The sequence below is a fragment of the Puma concolor genome, chromosome D2 (genome assembly GCF_028749965.1).
Source record: "Puma concolor isolate L17-30 chromosome D2, mPumCon1.1.hap2, whole genome shotgun sequence".
NCBI lineage: Eukaryota > Metazoa > Chordata > Mammalia > Carnivora > Felidae > Puma > Puma concolor.
This window is the reverse complement of record NC_141677.1, coordinates 57,493,824-57,513,891: the sequence shown is the minus strand read 5'-3', so window position 1 is coordinate 57,513,891 and position 20,068 is coordinate 57,493,824. Positions and strand designations below refer to the sequence as shown.

At 53.1% G+C, this 20,068-nt stretch overlaps 1 protein-coding gene across 1 annotated transcript in view; it reads left to right on the top strand.

Moving 5' to 3' along the window:
• Positions 1 to 18,669, top strand: part of RRP12 (ribosomal RNA processing 12 homolog) — a 30,589-nt gene extending 11,920 nt beyond the window's left edge. Inside the window, exons 13-34 of the mRNA XM_025917738.2 lie at positions 486 to 600; positions 2,561 to 2,703; positions 2,940 to 3,061; positions 3,953 to 4,017; positions 4,107 to 4,269; positions 4,716 to 4,870; positions 5,134 to 5,201; positions 5,765 to 5,858; positions 6,444 to 6,602; positions 6,736 to 6,816; positions 7,033 to 7,138; positions 7,330 to 7,437; positions 7,940 to 8,097; positions 10,001 to 10,092; positions 10,281 to 10,442; positions 10,564 to 10,739; positions 10,972 to 11,106; positions 13,789 to 13,838; positions 15,296 to 15,368; positions 17,352 to 17,419; positions 17,717 to 17,799; positions 18,156 to 18,669. Of these exons, the coding sequence (XP_025773523.1) occupies positions 486 to 600; positions 2,561 to 2,703; positions 2,940 to 3,061; positions 3,953 to 4,017; positions 4,107 to 4,269; positions 4,716 to 4,870; positions 5,134 to 5,201; positions 5,765 to 5,858; positions 6,444 to 6,602; positions 6,736 to 6,816; positions 7,033 to 7,138; positions 7,330 to 7,437; positions 7,940 to 8,097; positions 10,001 to 10,092; positions 10,281 to 10,442; positions 10,564 to 10,739; positions 10,972 to 11,106; positions 13,789 to 13,838; positions 15,296 to 15,368; positions 17,352 to 17,419; positions 17,717 to 17,799; positions 18,156 to 18,258 (2,479 nt within the window). The 3' untranslated portion in view covers positions 18,259 to 18,669. The remainder of the gene's footprint in view (positions 1 to 485; positions 601 to 2,560; positions 2,704 to 2,939; positions 3,062 to 3,952; positions 4,018 to 4,106; positions 4,270 to 4,715; positions 4,871 to 5,133; positions 5,202 to 5,764; positions 5,859 to 6,443; positions 6,603 to 6,735; positions 6,817 to 7,032; positions 7,139 to 7,329; positions 7,438 to 7,939; positions 8,098 to 10,000; positions 10,093 to 10,280; positions 10,443 to 10,563; positions 10,740 to 10,971; positions 11,107 to 13,788; positions 13,839 to 15,295; positions 15,369 to 17,351; positions 17,420 to 17,716; positions 17,800 to 18,155) is intronic.
• The last annotated feature ends 1,399 nt before the right edge of the window (positions 18,670 to 20,068 follow it).

Here is a 20,068-nt window from a genome sequence, read left to right as displayed (position 1 = left end):
ATCTGTTCCTCCCCTGGCATCCCACCTTGGGTCAGACTGGGAAAGCATGAGACGGTGACGGAGCATGGGCTTTGGAGGCCCAGTATGGCCACTGGCAGAGTAACCCTGGAAGCTTATTTCATCTCTCTGAGCCTCAGTTTCCCCACATGAAGATGGAAGAACTAATGTACCTCACAGAGTTTTTTTTTTTTAATTTTTTTAATGTTTATTTCTGAGACAGAGACAGAGCATGAGTGGGGGAGGGGCAGAGAGAGAGGGGAACACAGAATCCGAAGCAGGCTCCAGGCTCTTTAAGCAATAGGATTACATGAATGAAACTCAGCACGGGGACTGCTTCATAGATGCTAGTTTCCCCCTTGGCCTTTCCTGGAGCTCCACCCTTACTAGCCAGCCAGTGGTCTGTAGCCCCTGGTGTCAGCCATTGACTTCTTGGTTGGGGCCCAAGTGAGCACAGACTTGGCCCTGACTGCCTGCTCCCTTGGCAGGGCAGTGGAGGAAGGCCTGACGTACAAATTCCACGCGGCATGGAGCTCTGTCTTGCAGCTGCTGTGTGTCTTCTTCCAGGCGTGTGGGAGGCAGGCCCATCCTGTGATGAAGAAGGTGAGCTGGGGAGCCGCTGGGGCCAGGACACGAGGTGGTGACTGGGCTGTCGGACTGTGGGCTCCCAGAGAGGTCCTGTGTCTAGCACCTCTGCACTTTACCCCACTTTACACTCCCGATGGCGCCCACAGCAGGTGCCTAGTACTGTGTCTTCAGGAAGGTGACCAAGTCAACATGTGGGAAACAGAGGGGTAGGACCTCCCCCAGCCTCCTGTCAGGAGCTGCTCACTAGTGCTGGTTTGAGTGGATGGCTTTGAGGAGGGAACCAGTATGACTCTCTCACCCCTACCCACTATCTTTTTGTTTTTAATTCTCTAAATTTTCTATTACAAGGATTATAGTGTTTTAAGCAGCCTTAGGTCCCAGAGAGGTTATTACAGCTCAGAGTAAACCACTTAAGGGTAAGGGATTCCCCCAGGGATCCTCTCCAGCTCCAGGAGAGGGTAGGGGCCTCAGGTCAGGCCCCAGGCTCCTTAGCAGCAGCTCCCGGCCTCACGGGGCCTGCATCGACTCCCACCATTGCTGGTTGGAAGAAAGGAGCCACCCTGGGATGGCAGGGGCTTCCTCAAGAAGCCTGGCTCCTGATAGATCAGGTTGGCAAAAATGACTTCCTACAAGTGAGGCCCTGGGAGGCTCTGGGGGGCCAGAGGGCACAGCTCTGTCTTGAAGAGCAACCACCCCTCAGCGTCTGCTAATTTGCTAATTGTCACATGTAGGTCTGCCTTTTTGCCTTTGCCAGAGTTTCCATTTTTCTTTCTTTTTTATTCTTTAAAAAAATTTTTTTAATGTTTATTTTATTTATTTTTAATTTCTTTTAATGTTTATTTTAGACAGAGAGAGAGACAGAGTACGAGCAAGGTAGAGGCAGAGAGAGAGGGAGACATAGAGTCTGAAGCAGGTTCCAGTCTCCGAGCTGTCTGCACAGAGCCTGACGCAGGGCTTGAACTCATGAACCATGAGATCGTGACCTGAGCTAAAGTCGGACGCTTAACCAACTGAGCCACCCAGGCACCCCTATTTTATTTTATTTTTTGAGAGAAAGAAAGAGAGAGAGAGAGAGACAGAGCATGAGTGGGGTAGAGCAGAGAGAGAAGGAGACACAGAATCTGAAGTAGGCTCCAGGCTCTGAGCTGACAGCAGAGCCTCACGTGGAGCTCGAACCCACGGACCATGACATCATGACCTGAGCTGAAGTCAGACACTTAACCAACTGAGCCACCCAGGCGGCCCCCACCCCCACTTAAAAAAATTTTTTTTTAATATTTACCATTTTTCAAGATAAACTGGAAATCTACATTTGTACATGAAATCTGATTTTTATATGTTACAAATACAGAAATTTTTTTTTTTTTTGAAAGAGCATGTGCAAGCAGGGGAATGGCAGAGAGAGAGAGAGAGAGAGAGAGAGAGAGAGAATCCCAAGCAGGCCCCAAACTGTCAGTGTAGAGCCTGATGCAGAGCTCAGACTCATGAACTGTGAGATCCTGACCTGAGCTGAAACCAAGAGTCAGACACTTAACCAACTGAGCCACCCAGGCACCCCAGAATTTTTCTTTTTTTTTTTTTTTTTTTAATTTTAGAGAGCCAGTGAGGGAGAGGAGCAGGGGGCGAGAGACAGAGAGTCTTAAGCACCTCTGTGCTCAGTTCAGAGCACAACATGGGGCTCGATACCACGAACCTGGGATCATGACCTGAGCCAAAATTAAGAGCCGGATGCTTAACTAACGGAGCCGCCCAGTCGCCCCAAGAATACAGAATATTTTAAAATCTTGGGGTTTGGGGAGAGGTCAGACTTCTCAACAGGTTAAATTTGGTTGTTGGTTTGTGATCTCTGACCTAGAGCTTAACCTGGGCCCATGCTCCTGACCTCATCCTCTTAGAGACTTTGGCCCAGACTGAACTATGGGTGCCTGTTCTGTGAGCATGCCTTGATGTATATTCTCTCGTCTTTTGGCTCCAGTGCCTCCAGTCCCTGTGTGACCTGCGCCTCTCCCCCCACTTCCCTCACACGGCAGCTCTGGATCAGGCAGTGGGGGCTGCAGTGGCCAGCATGGGACCCGAGGTGGTTTTAGAGGCTGTGCCTTTGGAAATTGATGGCTCTGAGTAAGTGTGATCCTGTCTGGCTTTCTACGGGGCCCTGGGGTATTCAGCCAGCTCATTCTTCTCCAGCAGGGTGTTCACTCTTGGGGGTGAAGTCTGTGTGTATCACTTGGGGGTCAGCCAGAGAGGCCACGGCAGGGCTTGGGCTGCTCCTTGGCTCAGCAGGTGACGTGCTGCTGGGCATGCTGCCTTCTAGGATGTCACCTCCTCTTCACTGGCCCTTTTCTATGTCCTCCCAGAGAGAATCTAGATTTCCCGAGGAGCTGGCTGCTGCCTGTCATCCGGGACCACGTCCAGGAAACACGACTTGGTTTCTTCACCACCTATTTCCTGCCCCTGGCTACCACCCTGAAGAGCAAAGGTACGGGCCCCACCTGAGTCCTAGAGCCTTGACTGGAAGGAGCCAGGAAGGGTTCCTTGTCCAGCACCCCCAGCCCTGGGACACTGGGCAGCATCCCTCTGCCAAGCAAGTGGCCAGCCAGTGCTTGAGGGCCTGCCTAAGGAGGCTGTCCCTCACTTTGCTTTGAGGCCTGGCCAGGTATGTTCCATGTGGCAGGCTCACAATGGCTCCTTCTCTTGCTAAGGAAATAATTAGAGAAGTGCACACCGATTTATATATATGCAGGGCTGTTCCTAGTAGAAATCTGACACAACATACGTGTCCCTCAGCAGGGTTCTGGTGAATTTAGTCCCACTATGGGCCATGGCGCTGTCTTTGTGAGGAAAGGGAAACCTTGTGTGGGAACGGGCATGTTTAGTAGATGGTGAGTTGAAAGATTAGATTCAGATCTCAGCTTAGCCACGCTATGGCTGGGTGACTTTGGGCAAGTTGATTTAATTCTTCTGGGTTTGCTCCTCATGAGTAAAATCAGGGCGATAATTGCCACGTGCAGATTAAATAAAAAAGTCACATACATACCTATTCTACAGCCTACCGCTTAGAAACCTTGTCAAGGTAAACTGCTGGGTTTCAGAACATATATATATATAATACAGTCCTGTTTATTATGCTTTTAAAAGCGTGTATGTGTTTAAAGAAATATAAAAAAGTCAGAAGAAGTGATGACTATCCCTGGGGGAGTAAGATTATCAGGAGACATCCATTTCCTATTTTATGGTATTTCAATTTGTGGGGAGGGAGGAATCACCCAGATTCGTGTTTTCATTATTGGACTTTTGCTTTTGATAAAAATGAGGCCTGCTGGCGCAAAGGGTGCCCAAGGTCCCACTGTGTCCTTGTGTCACACTGCAGCAATGGACCTGGCCCAGGCAGGCAGGACGGTGGAGTCCAAGATCTATGATACGCTCCAGTGGCAGGTGAGGGATCAGCCAGGGGGATGAGGGCTGGATGGTGCAGGGGCCTGAGTTGCTGGGCGTCACTGTCCTTTACCATCCCCCCTCCCCAGATCTGGACCCTCTTGCCTGGGTTCTGCACAAGGCCTACGGATGTGGCCGCCTCCTTCAAAGGGCTGGCGCGGACATTGGGCACGGCCATCAGTGAGCGTCCAGACCTGAGGGTCACTGTGTGCCAGGCCCTGCGCACCCTCATCACCAAGGGCTGTGAGGGGGGTATGTATGGGCTCTGGGGTTTGGGGCTAGTAGGGGAATGGTTGCAATGGCCCGGGTCCCATGGCCTCCTCTACCTCACTGCCTGAACCATAGTGAATCCTCTGCAAGGACATGGGGCTTCTGCTGGGGACCCAAAGAGTTAGTAACACGCCGAAAGCTGTCCCTTTTCCCTCTACTGCCACTGTGCTGACATCTGCTGGGTGTTGTCCAGTTGGTGTTAAGGGCTTTAGTGGGTCGCTGGCTCTTGGCTGATGCACAGGACAGAGGAGCCATGGAGGAACATAGAGCATGGTGGCACCTTTTGTCCTGGAGAAGCCCCAAATCCGTAGGGTCCAGGTCCTGTCACGGGTCCTCCAAAAGGATGCCTCTGGGCTGTAGCCTCAGCAGCCCCTTTGGGGCAGGCTTGACTCCTGCCACTTGCATGCAAACTTTGGTCCTCCTGTCAGAGGCTGACCGTGCGGAGGTGAGCCGTTTTGCCAAGAACTTTCTGCCAATCCTCTTCAACCTGTATGGGCAGCCTGTGGCAGCCGGGGACACCCCAGCCCCTCGCCGGGCCGTGCTGGAAACCGTGAAAACGTACCTCACCATTACAGACCCTCAGGTGAGCTGGTGGAGGAGAGGGAGGAGCTGTCGGGTGAGTGAGGGCTGGGATGGGGGTGGTGGAAGGGCCTCACCCACAGGGCTCGTTTGGGCCTCTGCCACCTGCGAGACAGGCCACCAGATACCAGCGGTGGCTGGGTCAAGGCTTCTGAGTGGAGGGGGGCAGGGTTGGAGAAGAGAAAAGAATACAGTTCTGTGACCTGCTCCTGCTCTTTATTTCTCTCTTCACCCCCTCCCTCCTCTTCATCCCCTTGGGGGTGCCAGTTGGTGAACAGCTTCCTGGAAAAAGCCAGTGAGAAGGTGCTGGACTCTGCTAGCTCTGACTTCACCAGGTAAAATGCCCCACTTGAGTTGAGGCAGCCCAGGGAGCCAGAGGGTATGTCTAGCAGAAGCCCTATAGATTCTCTCTGGAATTATTTAGGAAAGTCTTGAGTTATTGAATGTCCCAGCTCTACCGTGAGACCTGTCTGGCTCCTCCTTCCTGGAGGGGCAGTATAGCCGCCTAGGGAAGGATAAGGACCCTGGTGACACATTGCCCAGGTTCAAATCCCAGCTCCACTGCTTAGAAGCTAAGTGACCTTGGACAGGTTACTTACCTACTCCGTGCCCTCTGTGTCCTCATCTGTGAATTGACCATGATAATAGTACCTCCAACAGGGTTGCCGTGAGGACTGAAGACTTTAAGACGCATAAAGCACCTGGAACAGCATCTAGTACCTTACGGGTGCTGATTCGGTGGGAGCTGTGGTGATTGCTCACGGGCTCCTTCAGGACCCCTTTTCGTCCTCACGCTGACTTCTCCCACCTCCTCTGCTCCCAGTAGGTGTAAGACACTGATAGTCTGTGCCCTTCTCCAGCCCTTCTAAACCCATCCTTCGTCTCTTGCCCTGAGCAGATTGTCTGTCTTGGACCTGGTTGTGGCCTTGGCTCCTCACGCGGAGGAAGCTGCCATCAGCAAGCTGTACTCTACCATCCGGCCCTACCTAGAGGTGACACGTGCAGGCTGGAGTTGCACATGACCACACTTGGGGGAAGTGGGGGCTCTTTGGAAAGGCAGGACCTGTCTTCTCGTCTGGACCATACAGGCAGCTACAGAAGTCCAGGGCAGGGCCACCTCAGCTCAGGAGAGGTGTCCTAGGGGGAATAACAGCTCCTTTGCAATAGCAAGGAGTTAGGGCAAGAATGGGAGAAGAGAGCGCTGCAGCTGGAAAGGCGAGCAGGCACACGGGCCTTGGTACATTCTGGGCATTGCAAGTTCTCCCTGCTGGATGAGCATTACTTGAGGCCAGTGAGTGGAACGGATTGGAAGGCTGGGGTGGCTTCTGTCCTTGCAGCGTCCTCTGCCTGACCCACAGCCTCTCACCGTCCATGCTCAGCCGGCCCTCTCCTCAGACCTCTTGAGCTCCAGAGGTGGGCTCAGGTTCTGAATTTTCCCAGTGCTGGTCACAGTTAATGGTGGCTGCTCTGTGACTGTAGTTGCACAGTGGCGTGTATATGTGTGTGTGTGGATGGGGTGGGTCGGGACCCCCAACCTCCCTTGCTCACCCATCCCTGACCACCATACACCCTCCCAGAGCAAGGCCCATGGGATACAGAAGAAGGCCTACCGAGTGCTGGAGGAGGTGTGTGCGAGCCCCCAGGGCCCTGGGGCCCGCTTCGTGGAGAGCCACCTGGACGATCTGAAGAAGACCCTGCTGGACTCGCTGCGGAGCACTACCTCGCCTGCCAAGAGGGTGAGGCCTCCAGGGCAGCCGCGCTCTGCCCACAGGACGATGGGTGACGCCAGGAGAGGACCACCTTAGAGGGGCCTTTGGGGGCACAGGTGGGATTGAGGGGTCCTGACTTTTGTTCCGCCCTGCCCCACAGCCTCGTTTAAAGTGCCTCATACATATCGTGAAGAAACTCTCAGCTGAGCATGAGGAGTTCATCGCTGCCCTTGTCCCGGAGGTGAGGGGTGCAGGAGGGGTGTGTGTGTTTTGAGGAGTTCCTTGGAGTTGGCTTCTGAAGACCTGTCAGGATCAGGGGAGAACAGTATTGGGGTTGGGGTGGCCTCAGTTCTCCGCCTGTGAGCTTGGGTGCCCCCCGCCCCTTTCTGCTTCAGGCCACCAACCAAGCCCATGGTGGCCGGCTCCAGAGCGCATGCTCAAGGGGTTGTCTGGGCAGGTAATCCTGTGTACCAAGGAGGTGTCGGTGGGTGCTCGGAAGAATGCTTTTGCCCTGCTGGTGGAGATGGGCCATGCTTTCCTCCGGTTTGGCCCAAACAAAGAAGGTAAGGCATGGATGACCCAGGGCCGGGATGGGTGCTTGGCTCACGGGCCTCTGGGAGGCACCCCTCCACACCACTGGCTGCGGACCTGGGCAGGCTGCTCCTCTCTGGCCAGAATCCCTTCCCTGAGGGGCCCAGCGTGCAGCATGCAGAGTGCTCTGCCCGGATGTGATTATCCTTATCTCGCCTTCCAGAGGCCCTGCAACGCTACCTCGTCCTGGTGTACCCTGGCCTCGTGGGCGCTGTGACCATGGTCAGTTGCAGCATCCTGGCCCTGACCCACCTCCTGTTTGAGTTTAAAGGTGAATGCTGCTTCCTTGAAGGCCTGGGGAACCCTTGGGGTAGGAGGATGCCCAGAAGGTCAGGACAGGGTCACTACCAGAATGGGAGAGCTACCACCTTCCTTCCTCGGGGGAGGGAGGAAGAACCAAAAGCAAGCCTGGCTGCCTCTTGTCTCCTCCACTGCTCGTGTCATCTTCCCTGCCTACCTGCATGCCACTGTCAGGGTGGATCGGAGGAGCTCGAGTCTCATGCCCAGGTGTCAGTCCTGGTTCCACCTCTTACCAACCGTGGCAGACCTTGAGCAAGTTTATGAACCTTTTAGAACTTCCGTTTCTTATCTCTAAAGTGGGGGAGAAAAACTACTTTCTCACAGGATGGCTGTACTCTAGGGAGAGTGACTAGGATCGTGCTGGGCACACAGAAGTCCCACAGATGTTAGCTCCTCTGCATGTGACCGGCCGGGGGTGTTGCGTCTGGATGGGGTTTTGGGTGTCTCTGACGGTGGCCCTTTGGTGACCCCAGGTCTCATGGGAACCAGCACAGTAGAGCAGCTGCTGGAGAATGTGTGCCTGCTCCTGGCTTCCCGTACCCGTGATGTGGTCAAATCGGCGCTGGGCTTCATCAAGGTGGCAGTAGTTGTCATGGATGTGGCACACCTGGCCAAGCATGTGCAGCTGGTGGTAAGTGGCCCCCTGGCCCCGGCGGGTGGCAACATGGCCTCTGGCCTGCCAGCATGGACCCATGAGCACTGAGGCCAGCAGGTTCCAAACATTTGTCTAGCTGTACGCTGTCTTGTCTCACAGAAGGTCATGCAGGAGCTCTGGAAAGGACCGGTAGGGTAATGCCCACCTGCTGGGGGTGAGGAAGGTGCGTGGTGCCCAGGCTGCCTCTTGTGACCCCTCTTCCCCTCCACAGAAGCAAGGGCTCTGCGGGGCAAGGGTCCTTGGGCAGGGCCACCCTTTGTTTTACAGATGGAGAAACAGGCCAGAGATTTCCCCAGGTCACAGTGTTGGTGAGAGCGGTCCTGGGACCAGAACCCAAAGCTCAGGACTGACCCTCGGGGCTCTCCCCCAGCAGGGCCACATCTTGCTTTCTTTTTCCCCTTTTGCATTTTGACCTTCTGGGCTTGAGGAAGCTCCTCTGGACACCCCTGCTGGGCTGCAGAAGGGCCTGAAGAGCCCTCAGCTGGGCACAGGGTGTGTCACCTGCTGGGTCTGTCCTCCAGACTGTCTGCCCGCCACCTCCACTGTATTGGTTTTTCACTTCCAGCTGGGTTGGGTCACATCAGACCTCTGGGTCCCTCTTGCCTTTTGTCTTCGTATCTGGGCTTGGGTCAAGGTACCTTGCCTGTGCCCTCCCCGGCCTGCAGCCCAGCTGGGGACCAAAGATCCAAAGATGAGAAGCGCTAGAGGAGTAGTCTGTCCTAGGGTTCCAAGAATTGATAAGACCTCTCCTCTCCTCTCCTCTTCCTCTCCTCTCCTCTCCTCTCCTCTCCTCTCCTCTCCTCTCCTCTCCTCTCCTCTCCTCTCCTCTCCCCTCCCCTCCCCTCCCCTCCCCTCCCCTCCCCTCTCTTTTTTTTTAATATTTATTTATTTTGGGAGAGAGGGAGAGAGAGAGAATCCCAACCAGGTTCTATGCTGTCAGGGCAGAGGCCAAAGAAGGGCTTGATCCCACCAACCACAAGACTATGACCTGAGCTGAAATCAAGAGTCAGAGGCTTGACCTTAGACCGAGCCTCCCAGACACCTTTATAAAGGCCTTTTAAAGGATCGATGGGGGGGTGCCTGGGTGGCGCAGTCGGTTAAGCGTCCGACTTCAGCCAGGTCACGATCTCACGGTCCGTGAGTTCGAGCCCCGCGTCGGGCTCTGGGCTGATGGCTCAGAGCCTGGAGCCTGTTTCCGATTCTGTGTCTCCCTCTCTCTCTGCCCCTCCCCCGTTCATGCTCTCTCTCTGTCCCAAAAATAAATAAATGTTGAAAAAAAAATAAATAAATAAAGGATCGATGGGGCCCTGCGCCTCCAGCCCCATCTAGAGACACTGCAGATAGTGAGATCTGCCACCCACACATGGGCCCCAGCCAGGCCCGATGAAGGTGTGAGAATAGTCCGGCCCGAGACCAATGCAGGGCTCAAGAGAAACCTGGTGGTGTTAGGACAAAGTATGGGCCATGGAATTAGATAGACCTGGACCTGGACCTGGGTCGACTGCTGCCTCTGGCCATGTAGCAGCCACTTAACTCTCTGTGCCTCAGTTTCTTCATCTGTAAGAAATGATGATAGTGTCTGCCTCATGGGGTTCTAAGGGTTAAGTGAGGTAATGCAGGTTAGGTGCCCGCCACTTTTAGAAGTCTCTAAAGCTATAACCTTGGTAGGATGGTCGTGGATTGTCATGAAGGAGGGTTTAGGGGAAAGGTGGAGAGCTGCCCAGGTTGTGGAAACACGATTGGACCAAGGGGTGGGCTGGGCTGCTCTGACCCTCACCCCTTAGCTGGGCCTGTGGGTCCTGTGCACCTGGTCTGTACCGTAGTGAGAGGGCAGACAGGGTGGAGGGCGCCCTCAAAACCTCGGTGCTCTGCCCGCCAGATGGAAGCCATTGGGAAGCTCTCGGACGACATGCGGCGGCACTTCCGCATGAAGCTTCGGAACCTGTTCACCAAGTTCATCCGCAAGTTTGGGTCTGTGCTCTGGATTGAGGGGGAGCAGGAGAGGAGTTGAGGGGCTTCCCATCCCAGCAGAGAGCCTGCAGAGAAGGGGCTGGGCTGGGGGACTGAGTCCCTTTCCTGTGGCTGGAAGGGCTGTGGCTGAACCCTCCTCTGGGTAGCACTCTCTGGCCAGTGCGCCTCACCAGCCCCTCATCCCTCAGGTTTGAGCTGGTAAAGGGGCTGCTGCCCGAGGAGTACCACAAAGTCCTGGTAAACATTCGGAAAGCCGAGGCCCGAGCCAAGAGGCACCGTGCTCTGAACCAGGCTGCTGTGGAAGAGGAGGAGGAGGAAGGAGAGGAACCTGCCCAGGGCAAAGGTGACAGGTGAGGCCTGTGGTGGGGTCCTGGGGACCTGGTCTCCCTCGACCCGCAGCCTGCCCAGATCATGCCCAGCCACCCCTGCCTCTCCTGGGAACACCCTGACTTGGGACTTCTCTGCACTTAGCATCGAGGAGATTTTGGCCGACTCGGAGGATGAGGATGCCGAGGAGGAGGAGGAAAGGGGCCAGGCCAAGGAGCGCCGGAAGCTGGCCCGACAGAGAAGCCAGGCGTGGCTGAAGGAGGGTGGTGGGGATGAGCCCCTCAACTTCCTGGACCCTAAGGTGGCCCAGCGAGTCCTAGGTAGGCAAAAAGTGGCTGGCACATGAGTCGAGAAAATACGCTTGCCTTACCAAGGTCAGGGGTTAGGGTGATTTCCACAGAGCCCACTGGGCACCTCTCACTGCCATGTGTGCACATCAGTGCGCTGCAGACACCCTTCTGGGGCACAGACCTGGGCTTGTTGGTTTGGATGGGGCTGTGGGTGGGTTAGACTGGCCTTCCGCCTCCTCACTGCTCGACTCTGCCACACCAGCTACCCAGCCTGGGCCCGGCCGGGGCAAGAAGAAGGACCACGGCTTCAAGGTGAGTGCCGATGGCCGCCTGATCATCCGGGAGGAGGAGGACGATGCTGCCACGACCAAGATGGAGGAAGAGGAAGGCACTAAAGGTGGGACCACCATCCATTCTAGGGGCACAGCTGCTTCTGGAGTGGGCAGTGTTGCACTCACTCGGTCGTTCATTCACTCATTTGTTTATTTGCTCATTCATTCCGTGACCACTGGTTGGGGAAGTGTAGATAAATACAGATAATGAGGGGCTTGTATCTAAGACAACTTCCTCAAACATTTTGAATTTCTCAAACTTTTTTGACCACATTGAGAAAGCTTTACGTTGCAATCTAGCCACCTATACAATACATACATAATTCAAACAGAACTTTCAAAACACTGTACTTCCTCTTGACTGTGTGTGATGCACTTTTTTGGCCACTGTTCTGTATCTTTTCTTCTCCCTCTTCTCCTTTTCTTTTTTTTTCTTTCTTTCTTTTTTTTTTTTTTTTTAATATAAACTTCGCTGAGACCATGAAGCTCATTTAGAGGTAGAGCCAGACTTAAGAGGTTTAGGGGTGGCAGCCCCCTTCCTGACTGCATGATCTCCTGTTGTCCAGGGGCCACTGTGGTGTGAAGTCTCCGAGTCCTGTTTAATTTTTCCTGCTTCCTCTCCCCCATGTCATCCGTTAGATCAAAAAGCTTCAGTCTTTAAAATTGATCTGCCTTCCTCTTTTTTTTTTTTTTTTTTTTGGTTCCCACTGCCATGATCCTTGAGCCCTTGACTCACTGCAACCTCCTAACCAATATTCTCACTGCATCCCCTGCACCCAGCTTACCGGCTGTGTGACTGTGGACAATTATTAACCTCTCTGTGCCTTAATTTCCTCACACCAAAATGGGCTTAATACCAATACCTACTTCAGATGGTTGTAGAGGAAATGGGTAGCCAGAGCAGCCAAGTACATGCTTGGTGTAATGGTGACTACACTGTTTCCTGATCTGGTCACACCACTGTCCCCTCTCGCCACTTTGTACTTTCCAGGCTCTTGCTCCCTTCTTGGCCCGTATGTCCTTGGTGCTGAGAACACCTCTCCCCCTCTTTCTGCCTCTCCACTTTTTTTTTTTTCCTTAACGTTTATTTATTTTTGAAAGAGCACAAGTGGGGGAGGGGCAGAGAGAGAGAGAGGGAGACACAGAATCCGAAAGACTCCAGGCTCTGAGCTGTCAGCACAGAGCCCAACGCGGGGCTTGAAACTCATGAACTGTGAGATTACAATCTGAGCCGGAGTTGGATACTTAACCGACTAAGCCACCCCATCTGCCTCTCTGCTCTTAAGGATCCAGCCCAAGGGTTTTTATGTGGCCTTTCCTTGGCCCCCAGCTTTCCGGCCCTGTCCCCCAACGCTCCCAGCAAGCTTGGCCACTGCCCAGGCTGCGGCTCTTAGTCCCATGTTGTCTTGTGGCATTATTTGCTAATTGATTGACTTCGCTTGAGTTTGTCTTCCTTCCAACTGGTTTGTTTCGTACTTTTAAAAATACGTATACCGATAGCTTTTTAAAGAAATTGTGGTGGGGGCACCTAGGTGGCTCAGTTGGTTAAGTGTCCGACTTCGGCTCAGGTCATGATCTCACAGTTCGTGAGTTAGAGCCCCGCGTCAGGCTCTGTCCTGACAGCTCAGAGCCTGGAGCCTGTTTCCGATTCAGTGTCTCCCTCTCTCACTGCTCCTCCCCTGCTCACACGCTGTCTCTCTCTCAAAAATAAATAAAGATTAAAAAAAATAATTTGTGGTGTAAAGTACACATAATGTAAAACTTACCACATTAACCATCTTAAAGCATGCAGTGGACTAGTGGTAAGTACGTTTACATTGTTGTACAGCCAACCTCTGGAACTCTTTTCACCTATTAAACTGAAAGTCTCTACCCGTTAAACGACAACTATTGCCTCCACCCCAGACCCTGACAACCATCATTCCAGAATCTGTCTGTAATAATTTGAATTTGAATATGTATCTAGGTACCTCATGTAAGTGAAATGATTCAGTATTTGTCTGTGACTAGCGTGTTTTACTCAGCATAATATCTGCAAGGTTCACCCATGTTGTAGCGTGTCTCAGAATTCCCTTTGTCTATGCAAGCACTTTGCCCATTTTTTTATTGAGATGTTTCTTTTGTGTTGTTGAGTTTGTGGGTGGTCTTTATGTAGTCTGCTAGTCTGTGTAATTCTTTATCTGTATGGTTTGAAAAACCATTCTCTCATGCATTCTGTAGAGTGCATTTTCAGTCCGTTGATGTGTCCCCTGATGCACAGAAGTTTTGAAATTTTGAGATAGTCTTTTTGATCTATTTTTATTTTGGTTGCCTGTGCATTTTCTTGATTCGTACTTCTTTGGCTCATCCCCACACAGAGCTCAGCATGTATAGCGAAAAAACAAAAAGGATTCTCAAGTAGGAGAATGAGGCTGTCCTCTTGGCAGAGCAGAATGTATGTGGGGCTGGGGCGCGCGTGACTCCCCAGGAAAACCAGGGCTTTCTTAGGGTCTTAAAAAAAGCTGTATTTGTCTCAGGAGTAGGAATATGACTTCCTTGAGGGGCTGTTGTCCCTGGGGCCTGGGATGGGAAAGATAAAGTTGCAGTCAGTGTTCAGGGGTCTTGTCTCCCACAGAAAGATGCAAGTTTTCTGGAGTTGTCAGGTCCGTCAGCCTGCTGAGCCAGGGGGAGGCAAGGTGAAATTTGCGTGGGCTTTGGGAAGTCAGGGGTGCTCCCTGTGTGCTCACAGGACTTTCTTTTGGTTCCAGGGGAGGATGAAGAGATGGCTGACCTGATGGAAGACACGGGTGTCAGGAGTGTGAGTACTTCCTCTGATGGGGGTGCTGGGCCCTCAGGGCAAAGCCTTGGGCTGACAGCTCTCAGCCATCTCTCCCCCGCCCACCTCCCACCCACCCCCACCTGCCCTGCTTCCTGAATGCACAGGAGTGCCTTGAAGCTGTGCATAACAGATGGTCCAGAGGATGTGGTGTGCATGTACAGGGCACAGTGTAATGGCCGACTGCTCTGTGGGGTGTGGGAGGGGGCCCCAGGCACCTGATGCTTCCATGTTGGTGGAGTTGTCCAGCTGAAGGAAGAGAGAGCCCTGTGTGTCTCTTCCGAGGGCATGTGCTGGGCAGGCTGCAAAGGCAACAGCTGGCCTATGTGTTCCAAGGGCAGGTTCCTGCAGGGAGCCGTTGAGGAGTGCCGAGGGGCCCGTGTGTCATCTCACCTAATCCTCACAAGAGACGGGACTCTATCCCCGTTTCCAGAGGAGGCTTATCCTGCCCAAGTTCACAGGGGTTGTTAGATGCAGATGGGATTTAAACCATGGCCTTCCAGCCTCCTGAGCCCAAGAATTTAACCTTGGTATCTCCCAGGGTGGAGTGCAGCTTCTCACCTGCCCCACCTGAACCAGCAGGGTGATGTGGGCCCAACCCCTCACCGTCCTTCCCAAGCCCAGTGAACAGCACTTCTGAGGGCGTCTAGGAGCAGCGTCTTCCCTCCGCGTCCTCTCGGGGCCTGGCCAGCCCATCCAGCCTTCCTGGGTGTCCCCATTGGGGGACAGCTGCATAGGCGGGGATACAAAATTAGCAGTGCAGATGCAGGTACTGGGGTCCCATTTCGGCGTCAGCCTAACCTCTCAAACTCAGCTCCTCACCTGTGAATCTTGTGGAATTACTGGGTTGGCTTGATGAGATTGGACACGGCAAGTGCACAAGTATAGTTCCTGGTGATCTTTCCCCCAGTTACTGCTTTCGTGAATGTCCTATTCACGACGCCCTATCCCTGGCCAAATGCCCATCTTCCCGCCAGGGCCAAAGAGGTACCCGGTTATCAGAGCATTGCACCCACGTAGAATTCCTGGGTGAAAATCAGACATAAAAGATCAGATAGTTATGGGGTCAGAGGGTAGCCGGGGGTCTGAGAGGCCTCTGATGCAGGAAGCCTCCTCTGAGTAGGAGCGTTGCACCAGCTAAGCTGAGGTCAGGGTTCCCAGACAGGTACTTGTTGCCCTGGGACAGGAGTTCTGTGTGAAGCAGGCAGATGAGATTATGGTCACAGCCTGGGCTGGAACTTACTTCTGCACTGCCTAGTTGTGTGATCTTGGATAGTTCTTTACCCTCTCTGAGCCTTGGTGTTCCCATCTGAAAGTGGGGGATTGAGTGCTTGGCAGAGGACCTTTCCTGCTAGCATAGTTTGCAGTTGCTTTTACTATGAACATTAATGAGGATGATCGTGTACCCTTGTTAATGAATTTTGTGCACCACGTTATAGAAGAAACATCAGAAGCTCAAGCATCAGAAAGAGGCTGACGATGAGGAGCTGGAGATGCCCCCTCAGTACCAAGGTGAGACTTCCACTCTTCCCTCTTGGGACAGTGTGTTCCCTGTCCCCTGCATTAGACAGGGCAGTGGCAGGCAGAACCACAGGTTTGCATGGCATGGCCCGATTGTAGTCAAGTCAGCACCAACAAAGATTGGCTGATCTGTCTCCCAAGACTGGTCTGGGGGCTGAGAATGTTTGGGATGAAGAAGAGTCTGGGGGATCTGTGCATGGAACCCCCAGCCCTTCTAGAGAGCCCCTGAGCCCCATCTCTGTCCCACCCACTTAGGCCTTCTGTGAGGCTTGCAGCCCACCCCTTGTTTTCCTGGGAGGTGTCTGTCTCTCTTGTCCAGCCCTGGGTCAGGCTGGGTTTGGGAGACCACTTCAGCCTGTGTTGAGGATGGCAGCTGGGAGGGTCAGTGGTGGGCCTGCCCAGGGGATTCCCCTATACATTTGTCTCTGGTCCCCTAAGCTGTTCCTTTTCCTGCAGCAGCTGCTAAAGACACCAGTGTGGCTGCCAAATGCCAGGGGAGGCCTCTGTTACTCACCTCTGCCTCCTTCCCCTGAGGGCAGCCCCTGTAGCAGAACCCCTGCTATATATCTGGAGGTACAGGGGCTCCTGTAGAAAGTCCCCAATCCCAGGGGCTCCTGGGCGGCTCAGTTGGTTAAACATCTGACTCTTTTTTTTTTTTTTTTTTTAATTTTATTTTTAAACATTTATTTATTTTTGAGACAGAGAGAGACAGAGCATGAACGGGGGGAGGGCCAGAGAGAGAGGGAGACACAGAATCCGAAGCAGGCTCCAGGCTCCGAGCTGTCAGCACAGAGCCCGACGCGGGGCTCGAACTCACGGACCGTGAGATCGTGACCTGAGCGAAGTCGGACGCTCAACCGACTGAGCCACCCAGGTGCCCCAACATCTGACTCTTGATTTCAGCTCAGGTCGTGATCCCAGGGTCGTGGGATCGAGCCCTGAATCAGGCTCCGTGCTGAGTGTGGAGCCTGCTTGAGATTCTCTCTCTCCCTCTGCCCCTCTCCCCTGCTCACACATCATATGCGCGCGTGCTCTCAAAAATTAAAAAAAAAAGCACGGTCTCCATTTCCAGCAGCAGGTATGTTCTCAGAGCCTTAAGGCATCCTAACCCAGCTGGAGAGCTTCACGGCTTCCCACTCTGTGGCCCCACAGGCCAGGGCCTAGTTTACCTACTCTGCTCTGAGGTGGTGTGGTGCAGAACCAGATGATGTGGAGGAGGCCTGGGTTCAAGACTGCTGGCTCTTAGCTCTGTGGCTAATTTGGCCCAGTCCTGCTGCCTCTCTGAGGTTCTAGTTTCTCATCTGTAAAAAAAAAAAAAAAAAAAAAAAAAGTGGGATTCATCTGACTCATCTAAAAAGAGTCCTCCTGAGTCATCCGTGAGTGTGTTGAAATCCGGACTGGAAATAACAAGTGACCTTGGAAGCACCTGGATTTCTGTAACCACAGTTTTCGTGTCTGTACAATGGGACAGGAGCTGCCTTTCTTTCCCAGTGTTGTTGTGAAGCCTGAATGAGATCAAGCCCGAAGTACCTCATTTTATAGACAAACTTAAAAGATCCAGAAATTAAGAGACTTGCTGAGGTTAGAGCTGGCAGTGGTAAATCAGGGAGTCGAACCCGGGTCTGTCTGACTTGAAAGCCTGTGTTCTTTTCTCCTAGGACAAACGGAACAGATTTAGCTTTGGAGACTGGGGTGGTTCATGTTAGTGGAGAAGGTGTATGTCCTCAGAGGTCATTGGTAGGTCTGTGTGGCTTCAAGTCAGCCTGAGGAGCCCACTGGTCTTAACTGTTAAGCCACTAGACAGTCCCTTCTTAAGGAAGGTCTTTGTCCTTGGTTGGTAGGGGACAGAGCCGTTGCTAGCCTTGATTTCTCTGCTCCCTGGAGGCTCTGTAAAGACAAGGTACCCACTGCCTTCTCCCAGGAGGAAGCTGCCCTAGCTTTGCCTGATTCATGGTCTCTGTGTTCCCCCTCTAGCTGGAGGCTCTGGTATCCATCGCCCTGTGGCCAAGAAGGCTATACCTGGGGCCGAATACAAGGCCAAGGTAAGAGCCATGGGTAGGGACAGAGCCTCTGGGAAAGGATGAGGGTAGCTGTGCCCATCACCCTTCTGGAGAGCCACCTTTGTGGAGCCAGACTCCGGCCACACCGAGGGACACACTGAGGTCTTGTTAGCATTTAAAGTCCATGCCTTTGTTGGTTGGCATTCCTGAACTACAGGAGCCCTTTGGTGCCACCAGGGCACAGAGTGAAGGGGAGGACATGGGGTCTGTTAAGTCAGGGGCAGGGAGGAAGGGGAACCCTGTACTCCTAGTTGACTCTCTCTCTCTCTGGCTGAGCAGAAAGCAAAGGGTGACGTGAAGAAGAAAGGTCGGCTCGACCCCTATGCCTACATCCCCCTCAACAGAACTAAGCTCAACCGAAGGTACAGTATTGTGCGGGGTCTGGCTGGGGCAGTGGGGGTGGGGAGCTCAGTGCTCCAAAGAGGGGAGGGCGTTATTCTCAGTAAACTCTCAACTTAATTGCTCCAGTGTCTTCCAGTTTTTTTTAATTTTTGCTTTCTAATGTGCACCTTCATGTAGTTGGTGCCCACATGCGTTATTGACTTGAACTGCTCTTGTAAGCAGGAAAGCACCTGTGCCCAGAGCACGTGCTGCCCACTGCCAGGCAGCACCCTTTCTCCCCAGTTCCCGCTAATGCTGGGGGAGCCATTGGTCAGCATTATGGGAAGAGAGACCACCTGTCTTCAGGGATGTGACCCTCTGTTCCTTGTTCCTGCAGGAAGAAGGTGAAGCTGCAGGGCCAGTTCAAAGGCCTGGTGAAAGCTGCCCAGCGAGGATCCCAGGTGGGACACAAACTCCGCAGAAAGGATCGTCGGCCCTAAAGCTTCGAGGCCCCCAGAGCTGCCCTGGGACCCAGCGTAAGGTCTCTCTGCAGCTTCCAAGCTGCTTTGACATCAGTTCCAGATACTGAAGGTTCTGGCAGAGCCTGGATTCGGAATGACTTGCTGGACAGGGCTTGGCTTCCAGAGAGGCACCCAGGATTTTGGAAGCTCCAAACAGGAGCCGCCCTTTAGAGATGTCCCTAAGGCCTGGAGATGGGAATGTGGCCTCGCTGCTTGTGAATCGGCCAATGAGGCATCTGTGCTTTCTGCCCAGAGCAGCCATGCGCACCAGAGCAGACGGTTTCCTGTTTCTTCTAGCCGCTTATAGCCACATGGCACTTAGCCTGGCTGTGGTCTGGGTGTGGAAGATTTGCTGTGATCGGATGTAGAATAAACGTGGACCGCCATGCATTTTCCCTAGAAACACTGTGTTTTATCACCTGCCCCTCCATGGACAAGAACTGTGTCCAGTTACTGGCAGCAGTGGCTTGACCTCTTCTTTTCCAGTCCCAGCATCCAGTCTAAGGCATAGCAGGTAGCCCTAGGTCAGGCCTTAGAACTTGCCCACCTATGTCAGGAGGTTTCCCTGACTTCACTTAGCGTCTCAGTCAGAAAGTGACATTTGGAGGGGCAGGAGGGGCAGTGAATGCTCTGGGGCTAGTCTGTAGAGACAGAATAGGAAGGAAGCAGAGGGTGCCCCAGGTTGCCCCTAGGCACAGGTTTCCTCGGCAGCTTTGTTCATTGATACACTGAAGTTCATTGGTTCACTGAGCCCCTCTGAGTGCCGAGTGCAGCCTGATCACCCACCTCCCTGATCATCACGTCCTGTTTTTCCCAGACAAATAGACAAGTTGTGGAAAGAGCAGCATGATTCTCACCATCCAGCTTTGTTGGTCTGGAGCATTGCTCCTGAGGTCACTTTATCGGCCATGGTACCCCTGTGTGTGCTTTCCCAACAGGCATCAAGAAGCAAGGAACCCCAGGGCTAGTCCCCCATCCCCAGTAGGAAGAATTGTCCCCTGGCATTTGATCCATAATTTTTCTCATCTCAAATTCTCCCCATTTGACATGAGACACCCCACCCCCTCCACCACACATGCTCAATAGTTTCCATTCTAGTTTCATGCCCTTGGCTCTGATAATGCTCCCAGGAGGCCCTGTGCACAGTTCCATTCATCCTCCAAGGGAGCTCTAGTCTTGACTTGATCCATTGACCCCCAAAAGAGAGCATTTCCTCCCACTGAATCTGGAACGAAGAAGTGGAGAGGAACCACACTTCACCCAGAGGTGGCGCTCTTTGCATGCCTTGTTCACAAAGACTGGGCTTGGAGAGCCAGGAAGGTGGTCTAACCGTGATCCCCATGGTTACTCTTATGGACAAATCAGGCCTATCCTAGCCCTTTCCTATTTCCTTTCTCAGGAAATTAGCCACATGCAGTAGGACACTCCATGAAGTAGGAGGAGCCAGTTGTGCTTACTATTGTATGCTTTCCAAGGACCTTTGTTTTCTTCCAAAGGTAGAGCTAGGGCAGGTGACCCAGAAAGATTGGTCTTGGTGATGTGCTGAATTCCATACTCTTGGAAGTAGACTTCGGATGCACATTACCTCGAAGCAGAGGCAAGAATTGATCTGTCCCAGAGACCTAAGGTGCTGGAAACATTTGTTGTGAAAGTCAGTGCTGCTTTTGTCCCCACAGTGGGGGTAATGAAGGAGAATTGGGAGTATTTATCAATGCAAGGCTCATTCAGTTTCAGGACCACTAGAAAATCTGAGGGTCTCCACCAAGGTCCAGATGCACTACTTTAATTT